The 15222-nt window shown below is 37.1% G+C and overlaps 1 protein-coding gene across 1 annotated transcript in view; it reads right to left on the bottom strand.

The window, feature by feature from the left end:
- Nucleotides 1-5802, bottom strand: part of itih3a.1 (inter-alpha-trypsin inhibitor heavy chain 3a, tandem duplicate 1) — a 60016-nt gene extending 54214 nt beyond the window's left edge. The window contains exons 1-4 of the mRNA XM_055648305.1: nucleotides 5644-5802; nucleotides 5495-5545; nucleotides 4499-4528; nucleotides 1216-1382 (exon numbers count right to left, since the gene is read on the bottom strand). Coding sequence (XP_055504280.1) covers nucleotides 1216-1382; nucleotides 4499-4528; nucleotides 5495-5545; nucleotides 5644-5733 — 338 coding nt within the window. The 5' untranslated portion in view covers nucleotides 5734-5802. The remainder of the gene's footprint in view (nucleotides 1-1215; nucleotides 1383-4498; nucleotides 4529-5494; nucleotides 5546-5643) is intronic.
- Nucleotides 5803-15222: the final 9420 nt, after the last annotated feature.

Here is a 15222-nt window from a genome sequence, read left to right on the forward strand (position 1 = left end):
TACGTTGAATAAGTTAGGTCTTTATTCTCTGGAGCGCAGAAGGTTAAGGGGGGACCTGATAGAGGTCTTTAAAATGATGAGAGGGATAGACAGAGTTGATGTGGACAAGCTTTTCCCTTTGAGAATAGGGAAGATTCAAACAAGAGGACATGACTTCAGAATTAAGGGACAGAAGTTTAGGGTTAACATGAGGGGGAACTTCTTTACTCAGAGAGTGGTAGCGGTGTGGAATGAGCTTCCAGTGGAAGTGATGGAGGCAGGTTCATTGGTATCATTTAAAAATAAATTGGATAGGCATATGGATGAGAAGGGAATGGAGGGTTATGGTATGAGTGCAGGCAGGTGGGACTAAGGGGAAAAAAAATTGTTCGGCACGGACTTGTAGGGCCGAGATGGCCTGTTTTGTAATTGTTATATGGTTATATGGTTATATGGTGCTTGCTGCAGCCTCTATCAGTTTTTCTTCTCTCTTCTTAGATTAACTTTGGCTATGTTTTTTCAGGCTTTTATTATTTTCCCAACCAAAACCAGAGCTGAACACCACATCAATCATTACGCTGATCAATCTAAGTAGGCGATAAAGTTAAGTTTCCCACAGAGGAGCCCTTTTATGTTAACTGGTGCGCTACAATGCTAAGAAATGCATTATCCCCTTTGGTCTATCTATTGTACTTGTATCTGACAATTGTATTAGAGTCATAGAATGGAATAGAATGGAAGCAGGCCCCTCAGCTTAACTTGCCCACACCAACCAACATGTCCCATCTACACTAGAATCATTTGCCTGCATTTGGCCCATTTCCCTCTAAACCTGTCCTATGCAAGTACCTGTTCAAATTGTCATAAACATTGCGATAGTACCTGCCTCAACTACTTCCTCTGGCAGCTTGTTCCATACACCCACCACCCTTTGTGTGAAAAAGTTCCCCCCTCAGGTTCCTATTAAATCTTTCCCCCCTCACTTTAACCCCTGATTCTCAATTCCCCAACTCTGGGCAACAGACTCGTCCGCCCGATCTATTCCTCTCAAAATGTTGTACACCTCTATAAGCTCAACCCTCATCTTCCTGCGCTCCAAGAAATTGATGTATAGAATTATCTGATCTAAATGGATAGCATGCGAAACAATGTTTTTCACTATACCTCAATACACGTAACAATAATAAACCTAAATCTAAATAATTATTTAGAGGGAATAATGCAGCTGATACGTACATGCTGAAGTTACTGATGAAGGCCGTTTTGGGCAGCTCGATTTCAAAGAAGGCTTCCTTCGATACATTGGCTCGATTCACCACTCGGCTAATTATCACATTGTGAGCAAATCGAGACGTGACTTTAGAATCAATCTTCATGCCATAGATTTCAAGCTCCCTCAGAGGCTGGAGGAAATGAAGGGGGAATGTTTCAATGAGCACTGACTGAGGAAACAAACTAAAATAGTAAGAGAAAATATCAGAGTTGCATTGGTGGTGGGCATCGTAAACATTACTCTTTTACAGAGCACTCAATTTCCCTGAATTTGTGGTTAGGATGACCAGACTCACCGCAGATATAGTCATTCAGTCAACATCACGGACACAGGCCCTTTGGCCCAACTTGTCCATGCAAACGGTGATGCCCTATCTAATCCAATCCCATTCTCCTGCATTGGGCCATTATCATTCCAGATATTTCCGATCCATCTTGAAAATGCCTGGACTTAGTGTTGTGGTTCCCCGGTGGATGTTTACATTGGGAACCCAAGTCCATTTGTCATGACAAAATGGTGGAAGGCATCAAGGACTTCAGTGTTGGGATCTCATAGTGTTATTGGACATGGGGTAGGATTGGGTAGTGGGGGAAGTGGCAGGTGTTAGGATACACCACAGCCACAAAAACAAAACCTTGTTTAGGAAGTTGCCAAAGATGTCAAGAATCTGAATGCTTCTGACATTAAGAATCATTCCAAAACTGTTAAAAACGGTTAAACACTTATGTAAACTATCACAGCCTATTTCAACAATCACAAACAAAATGTAACAAGTTAGACAGGGTGGCGAAGAAGGCTTTTGGCTCATTTGCTTTCATCAGTAAGGGAACTGTGTATAGAAATTAGGACGTTATGTTATAGTTGAATAAGACATTGGTGAGACTTCACTCGGAGTATCATGTTCAATTTTGGTCACCCTACTGTAAGAAGAGTGCCATTAAGCTGGAAAGTGTGCAGTGAAGATGCACAAGGATGTTGCCAAGACTCAAAGGCTTGAGCTAGGACTTTATTCCTGACAGTGCAGGAGGCTGAGGGGTGACCTTATAGAGGGTGTATAAAATCATGAGGGGGATGGGGTAAATGCACAGGGTCTTTTCAACACCCAGGACAAGAGAGTCAAAAAACTAGAGGGCATAAATTTAAAGCGAGTGGGGAAAGATTTTTATTTATTTATTTATCTATTTATTTATTTTATTGGAAGCATTATACATACGTCTAAATCATGAGATGAAACATAATACATTTGGTGTGCAATTTGTTTTCTTAAACTTTATCCTATAATAGAAAACAAGAAAAGAGAAAGAAGAGAAGAATGAGGATGGTAGTGAAGTGTAGTCCGCAGTCATTGGCATGAAATGGATGGTGATGGTTACGTAGGCTGTGTGCTTGAGAATTTGAAGAAAAAAAGGGAAGGGAAAAGAAAAGAAAACAAGGCCCCAAAGAGAAGAGGGCTTTAAGAAGGGAAAGGAAATAAGTAAAGAATCCAAATAAGGTAGAGCTAAACATAAAAGAAAGGGAATGTTTCTAATTCATAATGATTCACACCCATCACCTGGTTCTAAAACAATAACTTTCTAGTGTTATGCTGCACCATATAATACTTGTAACAAATCAATAAAAGGTGACCATATTCTTAAGAATTGTTCTTGTTTTCCTGCTAGAACGAATCTCATTTCCTCGAGATGTAATATTCCCGACATATTTGTGATCCACATTTTAAACGTTGGGATGGGAGCATTTTTCCAGAATTTAAGTATACGTTTTTTTGCCGTTATCAACCCGTAGTTTAGGAAACATCTTTGAAATATAGTTAGTTCTGAACAGGCTTCCCTTGCTCTGAAAATAATCAATTCTGTATTCGGGTCCAGTCTTAATTTAAATATTTTTCAAAAGCTTTGAAAATGTCCTTCCAAAATTTCTGAAGTTTTGCACATGAAACAAATGAGTGTGCTATTGTTGCCTCTTTAGTTATCACAGAAGGGAGAGACGCTTGGGAAGATTTTATTTAGTTTTGTTTATGAGTAATATAACCTGTGTACAATTTTAGATTGGATCAATATGTGTCTAACGTTAATCGAACATTTGTGTACATATGACACATAATCTTCCCATCTGTCCTTGGGAATTTCTATTGCCAATTCTTGTTCCCATTCTTTTCTTATATGATAGAAGGTATATCTATATTTAAAATAGTATTATAAAAATATGATGTTAAATGAAAGATTTAATAGGAACCTGAGGGTCAACGTGTTCACAATGAGTGTGGTGGATATGTGATACAAGCTGCCAGAAGTAGTTGAGGCATGTACAATAACAACATTTAAATGCATTTGGACAGGTTCATTAATAGTTAGTTTACTGCGTGGAAACAGGCCCTTCAGCCCACTGACCAGCGATCCCTGCACTTTAATACTATCCTACACCGTTAGGGTCAATCTACATGTATACCAAGCCAATTAACCTACAAACCTGTTCGTCTTTGGTGTGTGGGAGTAAACCGAATATCTCGATGAAAATCCACGTGGTCACGGGGAGAACGTATAAACTGTATACAGATAGTACCCGCAGTTGGGATCGAACACTGGTCTCCGGTGCTGTAAGTGTTATAAGGCAGCAACTTTACCTTTGACCAACATGCTGCCCATTGGAAATGTTTAGACAGACATGGCCCAAACACGAGGAAATGGGACTAGTTTAGACGAGAAATTATGGTCGGCATGGGCGAGTTGGGTCAACGGGCATGTTTCCGTACTGTGATTCTATGACTCCTGTCTAAGGTATCCATTGATGAGGTTAGTCTCGTTCTGTGAAATTAATAGAAATGCTATCTCTGCACTAGGTCCGATTTGTTTTCATGGCAAGTTCAGAAGTAAGTGCAGGACCAGCTGCCCGATTTTTGTTCCCCCTTTGGATTGCATGTGGAGCCCAGCATTGTAGCTATTTGACAGCCACAGGTAAACATTTGACTGCAAATCCAAGCCATCTGGATTTGCAAAATATTCCCAATTTGCTGACAGTAATGCAGTGAATGTTTGACATTTCTCTGCAAGCTTTTTATTATAAATTGGCGTAAAGTATGAATGAAATCCCCGAGATATATCTTACAATTCACTGAATCGTCAAAAACCAACCTATCAAAAATCTTCACCAGAGACAACAGCAAATTAACCACATTGCTAAAAACCATCCCGTGATGAAATATTACTCATATAAATAGTTAAATATTATCGCAAGATTCAAACGTACTTCTGTGCCATGAGTGTCGATATTTCTCTTCTGTTTTCAACCAAGAAAATAAAAATCAGTATTATAATATTTCAGTATTCACATAAATTATACAGATAAATCCAAATAGTATAAAAAGTTAAATCAAATTCCAAAGAAAAACAAATCACCATTTCTTCTCTCCTTTGTGAGGTAGAATTATGAATAGTGATGTTTGATATGATCTCCCAGGATACAATTTTATTGTATAAAAATTATTTTGAAATTATAAACAAAATTTATAAATTATAAATACACATTAATTGGTTCCATTTTGGATGAATTTGCATTTTTTTTTAAATCTTATAAATGTTTTATTAACAGGAAAGTTGCACTATTAATCACGAAAAATATGGCACCTTAAATTTATAACATTGCCCGCAATGTGACAATGATCTGAGCACAACATTTTTGGAGTGTCTGTAGAGCTATAGCACTATACATAGGAGCTGAGATGTATATACACAATAACAATGATGCTACAGTATTAATTAGTGAATATTACAATTGACACACGACACTACACCTGTGCTAAATATTTTGCAATAATTGATCCTTTAATGCAAAGCTGATCACTAGCAAAAAATAGTTGGAAAGCAGTGTATAACTCCCGCCAACTTGAAGCAGTACACATCATTACAGCATATTAAATACTAGACTGATTTATGCATTACAATTTAATGAGGGTTATTAAAGCTGCCTTTAATTTACTAATGCGTCCATTCATTTGAATTCCTTACTCCCAACAAAATGTTGAAATGTGTTTGTTAGAATTAACGGGTGCAAGGGATAAGTAACTCATTTCTGTTGAGTGATTTGTAAATAGTGACAGAAGAGGATATCGAGTAATACGATTAGATCTGCAAATGCTCAGGCATTTGAAGGACGTAATAAGTGATCAACATTTTTACTTGTAACCATTTTACAGTGATTAAATGGAGCATAATGATTTACATGCGTGCATTTTCTGCTTCATACCTTCAATGTTCTCGGACGAAGAATATTTGTCTGAGTATCGACATAATCATTCTACATAAATTAAAGACAAAAGTTTAAATGTTACTTTAACACATTAGCACACGTTACTCCCTCCCGTATCTTTGTTTTAATAGTAAGTCATACATTACCTGAGGCTGCTCTGATTCGGTTAAAATGAATTCAGAAGATATTAATATTGGAATAGAAATTAGCAAAAGGAAGGACAACATTGTTTTCATTTTGAACAATGCGTGCTTGTCCAACAAGTTGCAGGGAGCCTGGTTTTATTCTGAGATCTGTTAATAAGCAATCGTTGCATTGATCCTCCTCCTACAATGAATACATATTGCTGACCCACTAGGTTATGCAATACATCAGCATTTTTAAAGCAAACACGGATGTTGCAAACAAATTGTGCAACCTGACGTCCAAAGAATAGTCTGTACAATCCACTGAATTATTTAAGTCACAGAGACCTATACTGCATTAGGTCCTGCCCATGAAATGACTCTCAAAATAGTAGGTGTAGGAAGGAACTGCAGATGCTGGTTTACACTGAAGATAGACATAAAATGCTGGAGTAACTCAGCCGGACAGGCAGCATCTCTGGAGAGAAGGAATAAATGGGTGATGTTTTGGGTTGAGACCCGTCAGCAGACTGATCTTTGATCAGACTGATCTATGAAAGAAGTGATTGGTTCAGGAATTGAATAGCAGTGGGGAATAAGTTATTCGTAAGTCTGGATGTCTGAAGTATCCAGCTCCTGTATCTTCAGGTAATGTCCAAGGAGACAGGGATCCTTGGTAATACTACCAGTCTTCCTGAAGAACAAAATGTTGTAGTAACTCAACGGGCCAGGCAACATCTCTGGAGAACGTGGATAGGTTATTTTCCCACTGAGAGTAGGGAAGATTGAAACAAGAGGACATGACTTGAGAATTAAGGGACAGAAGTTTAGGGGTAACATGAGGGGGAACTTCTTTACTCAGAGAGTGGTAGCTGTGTGGAATGAGCTTCCAGTGGAGGTGGTGGAGGCAGGTTCGATTTTATCATTTAAAAATAAATTGGATAGTTATATGGATGGGAAAGGAATGGAGGGTTATGGTCTGAGTGCAGGTAGATGGGACTAGGGGAGAATAAATGTTCGGCACAGACTAGAAGGGCCGAGATGGCCTGTTTCCGTGCTGTAATGGTTATATGGTTATATAGGTGACGTTTCGGGCCGAGACTCTTTAGAAGCAGGGTCTCAATGCAAAACATCACCTATCAATATTCTCCAGGTATGCGGCCTGTCCTGCTGAGTTATTGCAGTGAGATCCTTGTTTAGACTGATTTTGATTGGGAGTGGGGGATGGAAAATATACTAGAAAAGAGGAGGGATGGGACAAAGCTTGACAAGCTATAGGTGGATACAGATGAGGGAGGCTTTTGATAAGCAGATGGATGAACAAAGGCCAGAGATGAAAAGACAGCAGGCCACAGTCATTGTCACCCTGAACGTCAGATCATTGATCTGCAGCATGCTTCTCATTTTGCTGCTGAACCCATCAATAGGAAATCAATGCCATTCTCTGCTCTTGTAAAAAGGACTCTCATCTTTGTCTTGGACTTTTACCATCAGGCAGAGAGAGTACATGGATTTGCATGGATTGCAGACTTTCCAAAGATTCACAGAGTAATAGTTTCCATCTGGCAGGAACTCAACAAGATTCAGTGGTAGTGTAGAAACAAGGAACTGCAGATGCTGGTTTACAAAGAAAAAAACACAAAGTGCTGGAGAAACTCAGCGGGTTAGGCAGCATCACTGGAGCATACGATCAGTGAAGTTTTGGGTGAAACCCTTCTTCAGACTGGTTGTACAAGTCTGTCCAGATGGCCAATTTAGGCAACAGTTAGGCACAGTCTAAATGGAGCTGCTGCTGATGAAAGACTGATGAGCTAACCAAAGATGAACACCAGAGCCGAATGTGGAAAACACCCCAAGGTCGAATGGCGAATCAAGATTTTTAAACACTTTTACACAATATAGAGAATTACTAATAACTAACAAATACTAACATAGAATTTATATAGAAATATAAATGGAAACTAACCTGAATTATATAATGGGTAAAATGTAATAATCTGCTTATAAAACAGACTAGTTCATATATAGAGATGACTAATTTTAGAATTAAAGTAGATAACATTGAAATGATAAGGGATACGTAGTTCGTGTGAAGAAAGGAGAAGACTCAGGCTCCTGGCAAAATTCCAGGAGCCTGTTTCTGGTTAACCCTTACAGCTAACAGCTTACTTTTATCAAAGATATAACTAACTATAAATAAATAGTAGATGACAGCGTTAGATAAATAGATTTTACAGTAGCTGAACATAGATCGGATAGTTGGCTAATGAAATATATATAAATATACAGATATAGATAAGGTAATGGGTGCAATTTAGCTGAATTTGAAACGGCACCTCCTTCTTAGGGACAGAATAATAAAAAGAGCGGAGCTAACAGTACATCAATTCGGAAGTCGAATAAATGTCGGACCCCACAGACGTGTGGGACACGCACTACAGTGTCGAACACTTCAGACACTGTAATTTTATCTGTCAATTTTTTTTTGTTATCACAATATGTCACTATTATCTGTTTTTTTTTCAAGGAAAATCGCAAAAGGGATCTACCAAGGAAGTTAATAACATAAATGCCCCCCAACTATCCAGAGTCCTGAGCTACGGATTAAAATTAAAACCAATTAAAAGGGGCAAAATACTAGCTCAGTTGAAATCATATAACACGGACATTTTGTTTCTTCAAGAAACGCACCTTAAACATCAAGACCAGATGAGATTGAGGGCGAAATGGATAGGCCAAACATTTCACTCCTCATACACATCGAAATCTAGAGGCACCGCAATTATTATTCGCAAAGGAATACCATTCAAATCAAAGAATATTATATCAGATAAGGAAGGGAGATACCGTATAGTCACAGGAGAGATTTATGCTACGCCAATCACCTTGGTAAACATATATGCGCCCAATTTTGATAATCCTCAATTTTTTAATAAAATTCTGAATAAAATTGCAGAATCTAACTACCAAAATGTTATAATTGGAGGAGACTTCAACTGTGCTTTAGATCCGTATTTAGATAAATCGATGCAAAAACAAAGAGGTAATATGAAATCTAAAACTAGTGAACTCTTAAATACATATATAAAAAATACAAATATAGCAGATGTTTGGAGGATCGCGAACCCGACTGGAAGGGAATACTCGTTTTATTCAATGGTGCATAAAACATACTCACGCATAGACTATTTCCTAGTGGATTCAAAACTAATCCCTTATACTCTTAACCCTAAATACCACACTAATACGATTTCAGATCATTCCCCGCCATCTTTTGTTTTAAAATTGGAAGGAATCTCGATGAACACATCATTCTGGAGGTTTAACTCGCAAATTTTGAAAGACCCACAAGGGAGTATATATCTAAAAAAACAAATGGATCTATTTTTTGAGATAAATGATACACCAGATATTTCGCCTACTTTATTATGGGAATCCTTCAAAGCATTTATTAGAGGAGTCATTATCTCGTATCAAGCTTTTCAAAACAAAAAGAATAAAAATGAACAAAGACAATTAGAAGAACAAATCAGACAACTAGATATAGATAATGCTATGGATAAACATAATAAAATTTTAATTCTGAAATTTAAGCTAAATAAATTACTATCAGAGAAGATTATAAGATTATTCCAAATTACCAAACAAGAATGTTTTGAATTTGGGGATAAACCCCATAAACTCTTGGCACGCCAATTGAAAAAAACGGGAAAAAGATCATGCAATTTTAAAGATTAAATCAGATAGAGGGGAATTATTAACACTACCTAAGGATATCAATAAAAGATTTGCTCAATATTATAAGAACTTATATACATCGAAAACGCTAATAGACAATAACAAAGCTTCAGAATTTTTGACCGATTGTAACCTCCCAAAATTAGAATTGAAAGAACAAGAGGAACTGGGAGCACAAATTACAGCTAAGGAAATAGAAGACACAATAAACACACTTAAGAATGGAAAAACACCAGGACCAGACGGATTCAGTAATGAATTTTATAAATGTTTTTACGATACAGTGACCCCACGTCTACAGAAAATGTATACATTTGCTTTTAAAGAACAAATCTTACCTGAAACACTAGCTGAATCAACGATCACACTAATACTTAAAAAAGATAAAGATATAGAAGAACCAGGATCATACAGAGCTATTGCATTGTTAAATACTGATCAAAAAATATTAGCGAAAATACTAGATAGAAGATTAAGCCAATATGTCAGTAAATTAATAAATAAGGATCAGACGGGATTTATACCTAAGAGACGTTCATTTAATAACCTGAGACGTCTGCTTAACATAATGCACTCTCACAAATCTCAAGAACAAGAGTTATCTATCATTTCATTGGATGCAGAAAAAGCGTTTGATCAAGTAGAATGGGATTAAATGTTTAAAGTATTGCAAAAATCTCAATTGGGAGAGAGCTTCATGGCATGGATAAAATTATTATATAACAAACCCACGGCTAGAATATTAACTAATAATATACTATCTACGAAATTTCAATTAACAAGGGGTAATAGACAAGGGTGTTCATTATCACCGCTACTATTCGCTCTAGTAATTGAACCCTTAGCTGAAAAAATTAGAACACATCCTGACATCTATGGGTATAATACAAAACATTCAAATGACAAAATATCCTTATACGCAGACGATGCATTACTATATATCACAAAACCCCAAATCAGTATACCAAACATATTACATCTAATCGAGGATTTGGGAACTTTCTCAGGATACAGAATAAACAGGAACAAAAGTGAAATTATGTCAATAAAACCGAAAGACTCAACACATCTTTTGAAATTCCCCTTTAAAATAGCTACAGAAAAATTTAAATATTTAGGAATTGAAATCACTAGAAATTACCACGGTAATGCTAATTATAGCCCCTTACTTAAGAAATTAAACAATCTAATTAAATTCTGGAAAACGCAGCCGATGTCTTTAATAGGTCAAATAAATGCTATAAAAATGATTTTTTTACCACATCCTATATTTATTTCAATCAATTCCAATATATCTTCCAAAAATGTTTTTCAAAAAATTAGACTCAGACATCACAAACTTTATATGGGATTATAAATCCCACAGAATACAAAGAGCACACCTCAGTAAACCAAAAGAGATGGGTGGTCTAGCGCTCCCTAACTTCATGTACTATAATTGGGCGGTAAATAATAAAAATATGATTCACTTGCTGGACAACTCTGCCCAGCAGGTGGACTGGATTATAATGGAGAGAGAGGACTGCGCTCCTGGTAATGCAGGCGCGACTCTCCTCTCACCAACGAATTTGAATAACAAATATTATAATAAAAATCCAATGATACATAGTACAATCAGAACTTGGAAACAAATAAAACAGAACTTAAAATTAAGAAATCTATCTCTGCTAATGCCAATAGCCAATAACCCTTCGTTTAAACCCTCAATTATAGATAAATCATTTACACAATGGGAAAGAACGGGAATCAAAATGCTCGGAGACCTGTATGAATTAGGGAAATTATTACCATTTCAACAATTACAACTGAAATATAACTTGAAAAATAATAAATATTTTAAATATCTTCAAATCCGTGATTATCTGAAAAAATATACAAAAGACTACTATAATATGCCCCCAGACTTATTAGATGAAGCCATGAAGATAAAGGCTGAATCAGCAAATCTAATATCATACTTATATAATATTATATTGAATATAGAAATACCTACAACAGATAATATTAGAAGAGATTGGGAACAAGAATTAGCTATAAAAATTTCAAAAGAGAGCTGGGATAAATACTTATTATATGTGCATAAATGCTCGATCAACGTACGACATACTCTAATCCAATATCAAACATTACACAGACTATATTATTCAAAAACTAAAATAAATAAACTCTTCCCCAATGTCTCACCCATTTGTGATAAATGTCAGGTACAAGAAGCTAACATAGCGCACTCCTTTGTTTTCTGTATAAAAATTCAAAAATTCTGGAACGAAATATTTGAAATCTTTACAAAATTATTTAAAACAAAACTTCTACCCAGAGTAGAATGGATCATTTTTGGAATATCGGAAGGTAACCCAAAATTAAATATGTTTCAAAAGAACTTACTTAATTATGGGCTAATAATCGGAAAAAAGCTTATACTTAAATTTTGGAAAAATGCTCCAATACCAACAACAAAAATGTGGATTTCAAACATTACACTTGGAAGAGATGAGACTCCTCCTAGCAGGTAAAGCAGATCACTTCCAAAAGACGTGGTCTGCATTTATGGAACTATTATAAGCTAAGGTGCAATAATAAGTTAAAATATAAAGGCTACCAGGACCTGGTAATGGGGGGTATAAAATACATTTTTAATAAAAACATGGTTGGTATATCCTTTTTGCGGAGTTTTGTGTGACAATAGAGCGACTGATTTTCCTTTTTTCCTTTTTTTTTCTTTTCTTTCTAGGGTCTTAATTATTTTCTTTGCTTCCTTCTCTAATTCCTTCCCTAAGGGGTTCTTTTCTCCCAATACTTTTCTGCACCTTCACGATTCTTGCTTACTTTTCTTACTTCTTTTATTTCTTTCTTTTTTAAAGCTCAAAAAATGAAGTGGTACAACATAATGTAATAAGATATATGCGATGTATTAATGTGATTTACTGTACGGCTAATAAAAATAAAATTTAAAAAAATAAAAATAAATGGAGCTGCTGTTCAAAGCCAGCTAGCAAATCTCTTAGTGGAAGTTCTAAATGCAAGCAAACATATTAGGAGCTGGAGCTGGAGCCTCTTGAATCTATTCTGCCATTTAATCAGATTACGCAAACCCAGAGGGTTAAAGTGTATTGGGATTAGTCAGGGAGGCAGAGTTGATATTACATCTTTATTACATATTACATTATTATGTAAAAGAATATGTGTGTTATGATTGTGTTTATAATTTGTTTGGTTGTTTTGTTGTTTGTCTTTTGCACAAAAGTCCGCGAGCATTGCCACTTTCATTTCACTGCACATCCAGTATGTGTATGTGACAAATAAACTTGACTTGACTTGACTTGACTTGACATCCATATAATATCTCTGCCTTCCTGACTCATCCCAATACACTTTAACCCTCTGGGTTTCCGTAATCTATCTACATCTGCTTTAAATATATTCAAAAAAGCTACTTCCGCGGCTCTTTGTGGAAGAATTCTATAAGCACTGATGACCATCTGAGAGAAAAAAAAACATTGCCTCATCTCTGCCTTAATGGCCTGTCCCACTTTCACGACCTAATTCACGACCTCTGCCGAGTTTGCCCTTGACTCATACTCGCAGCATGGTCATCATGAGGTCGTAGATAGGTCGTAGATAGGTCGTAGCAGGCCATGATGCTAGTTGTAGGTACTCGTGGCATCAAGTAGGTCGGGGTGTCTTTTTTAAGCATGATGAAAAATGTCCACAAGTAAAACAGGTCGTGAATTAGGTTGTGAAAGTGGGACAGGCCCTTTAAATAGTTCACTCTTTATTTTTAACAGTGTCCCCCTACTTTTCTCATAAGAGAAAACATTCTGTCCACATCCACAATGTTAAGATCTTTCAGGATCTTATACAGTATCTTTCAATATAGACATGTCTGAAACATATAGTTAAGAAGATTAACAGAATTAATCTGTTGTCCTTTCAGTGGTAGTTTATCCTATGTGATGTTTTGTACTTTTATCATGTATAGGTGTAATTGGAAAACTTCTTAGTTCTTCAACATTGCGAAAGGCAGATGAATGGGTATCATTCTGACATTAGTCTGGCAATAATAGGGCAGCACAGTAGCGCAGCGGTAGAGTTACTGCCTTACAGCGCCAAAGACTCCGGTTCGATCCTGACTACGGGTGCAGTTTGTATGGAGTTTGGACGTTCTTCCTGTGACCACATGGGTTTTCTCTGGGTGCTCCGGTTTCCTCCCACATTACAAATACGTGCAGGTTTGTTGGTTCATTGGATTCTGTAAATTGTCCCTGTGTGTAGGATAGAACTAGTGCGATGGAATGATCATTGTCGACGTGGACTCAGTGGGCCAAAGGGCCTGTTTCCACACTGTATCTTTAAGCTAAATTAAAATTTGAACATTACAATTTGGATTGTTGGTTGTAATGTCTCTATGGATTTGTAAGTCTTGTAGATATACAGTCCATGGGAACTCAGAGAAGGAAACAGTTAGATTCCTGCTAATTTGCCATTGTCTGGTCCAATTACTCACTTGTCATAGTAGTTTATTTGTAGAAATAGTTTCTCCAGCTCGTTTTAAAAGATTACTTCAAAATCATTTAGCTCCTCATGGTATATGAAGCTTGATCAATTTTTACATGAGAAGGTCACAAAACTACTTTCACAGTAGAACTACCTGACCCCATTAATGCTGGTTTATTTTGGGTTAAATATCGACATGCTGCGGGTTTTGCCACATAATCCGTCCCTAACTGGTTACATGGTAAATGGTAGGGAATTGAAGAATACAGTTGAACAGAGGGATCTGGGAATAACCGTGCATAGTTCCTTGAAGGTGGAATCTCATATAGATTGGGTGGTAAAGGAAGCTTTTGGTATGCTAGCCTTTATAAATCAGAGCATTGAGTATAGAAGCTGGGATGTAATGTTAAAATTGTACACGGCATTGGTGAGACCAAATCTGGAGTATGGTGTACAATTTTGGTTGCCCAATTATAGGAAGGATGTCAACAAAATAGAGAGAGAGAGTACAGAGGAGATTTACTAGAATGTTGCCTGGGTTTCAACAACTAAGTTACAGAGAAAGGTTGAATAAGTTAGGTCTTTATTCTCTGGAGCGCAGAAGGTTAAGGGGGGGGGGACTTGATAGAGGTCTTTAAAATGATGAGAGGGATAGACAGAGTTGATGTGGACAAGCTTTTCCCTTTGAGAATAGGGAAGATTCAAACAAGAGGACATGACTTCAGAATTAAGGGACAGAAGTTTAGGGGTAAAATGAGGGGGAACTTCTTTACTCAGAGAGTGGTAGCGGTGTGGAATGAGCTTCCAGTGGAAGTGGTGTCGGCAGGTTTGTTGGTATCATTTAAAAATAAATTGGATAGGCATATGGATGAGAAGGGAATGGAGGGTTATGGTATGAGTGCAGGCAGGTGGGACTAAGGGGAAAAAAATTGTTTGGCACGGACTTGTAGGGCCGAGATGGCCTGTTTCCATGCTGTAATTGTTATATGTTATATGGTTAATGAGGTCACACGAGTTCTGGGACACTGAAGTTGGGTGGAAATTTTGACAACAGAACAGCCAAAGGCTAATGGTCAGCCACATTGAAATCTATGACCCATTGGCAGATCTACCAGCGAACCTGCACGGAAGGAGGAGTCCAGTACAATTTTGCGCAATGTTTGTGTGGAACATTGAACTGCTGCTCTCCAGGATGAAACTTGAGGGCAATTCCATTAGCTCAGATGCAGGTCTAAACATAATGTTGCAACTTACCCAAGTTTCGGCTTCCGTTGCAACTTACGCAGAAGCCACCCAAAATCAGTGTGTTATTGAGGAGACTCAGATCCCTATTAATAAACTCAGCTTGCTACTGGCATCATGACACTG

The sequence above is a fragment of the Leucoraja erinacea genome, chromosome 16, assembly GCF_028641065.1.
Source record: "Leucoraja erinacea ecotype New England chromosome 16, Leri_hhj_1, whole genome shotgun sequence".
Classification (NCBI taxonomy): domain Eukaryota; kingdom Metazoa; phylum Chordata; class Chondrichthyes; order Rajiformes; family Rajidae; genus Leucoraja; species Leucoraja erinaceus.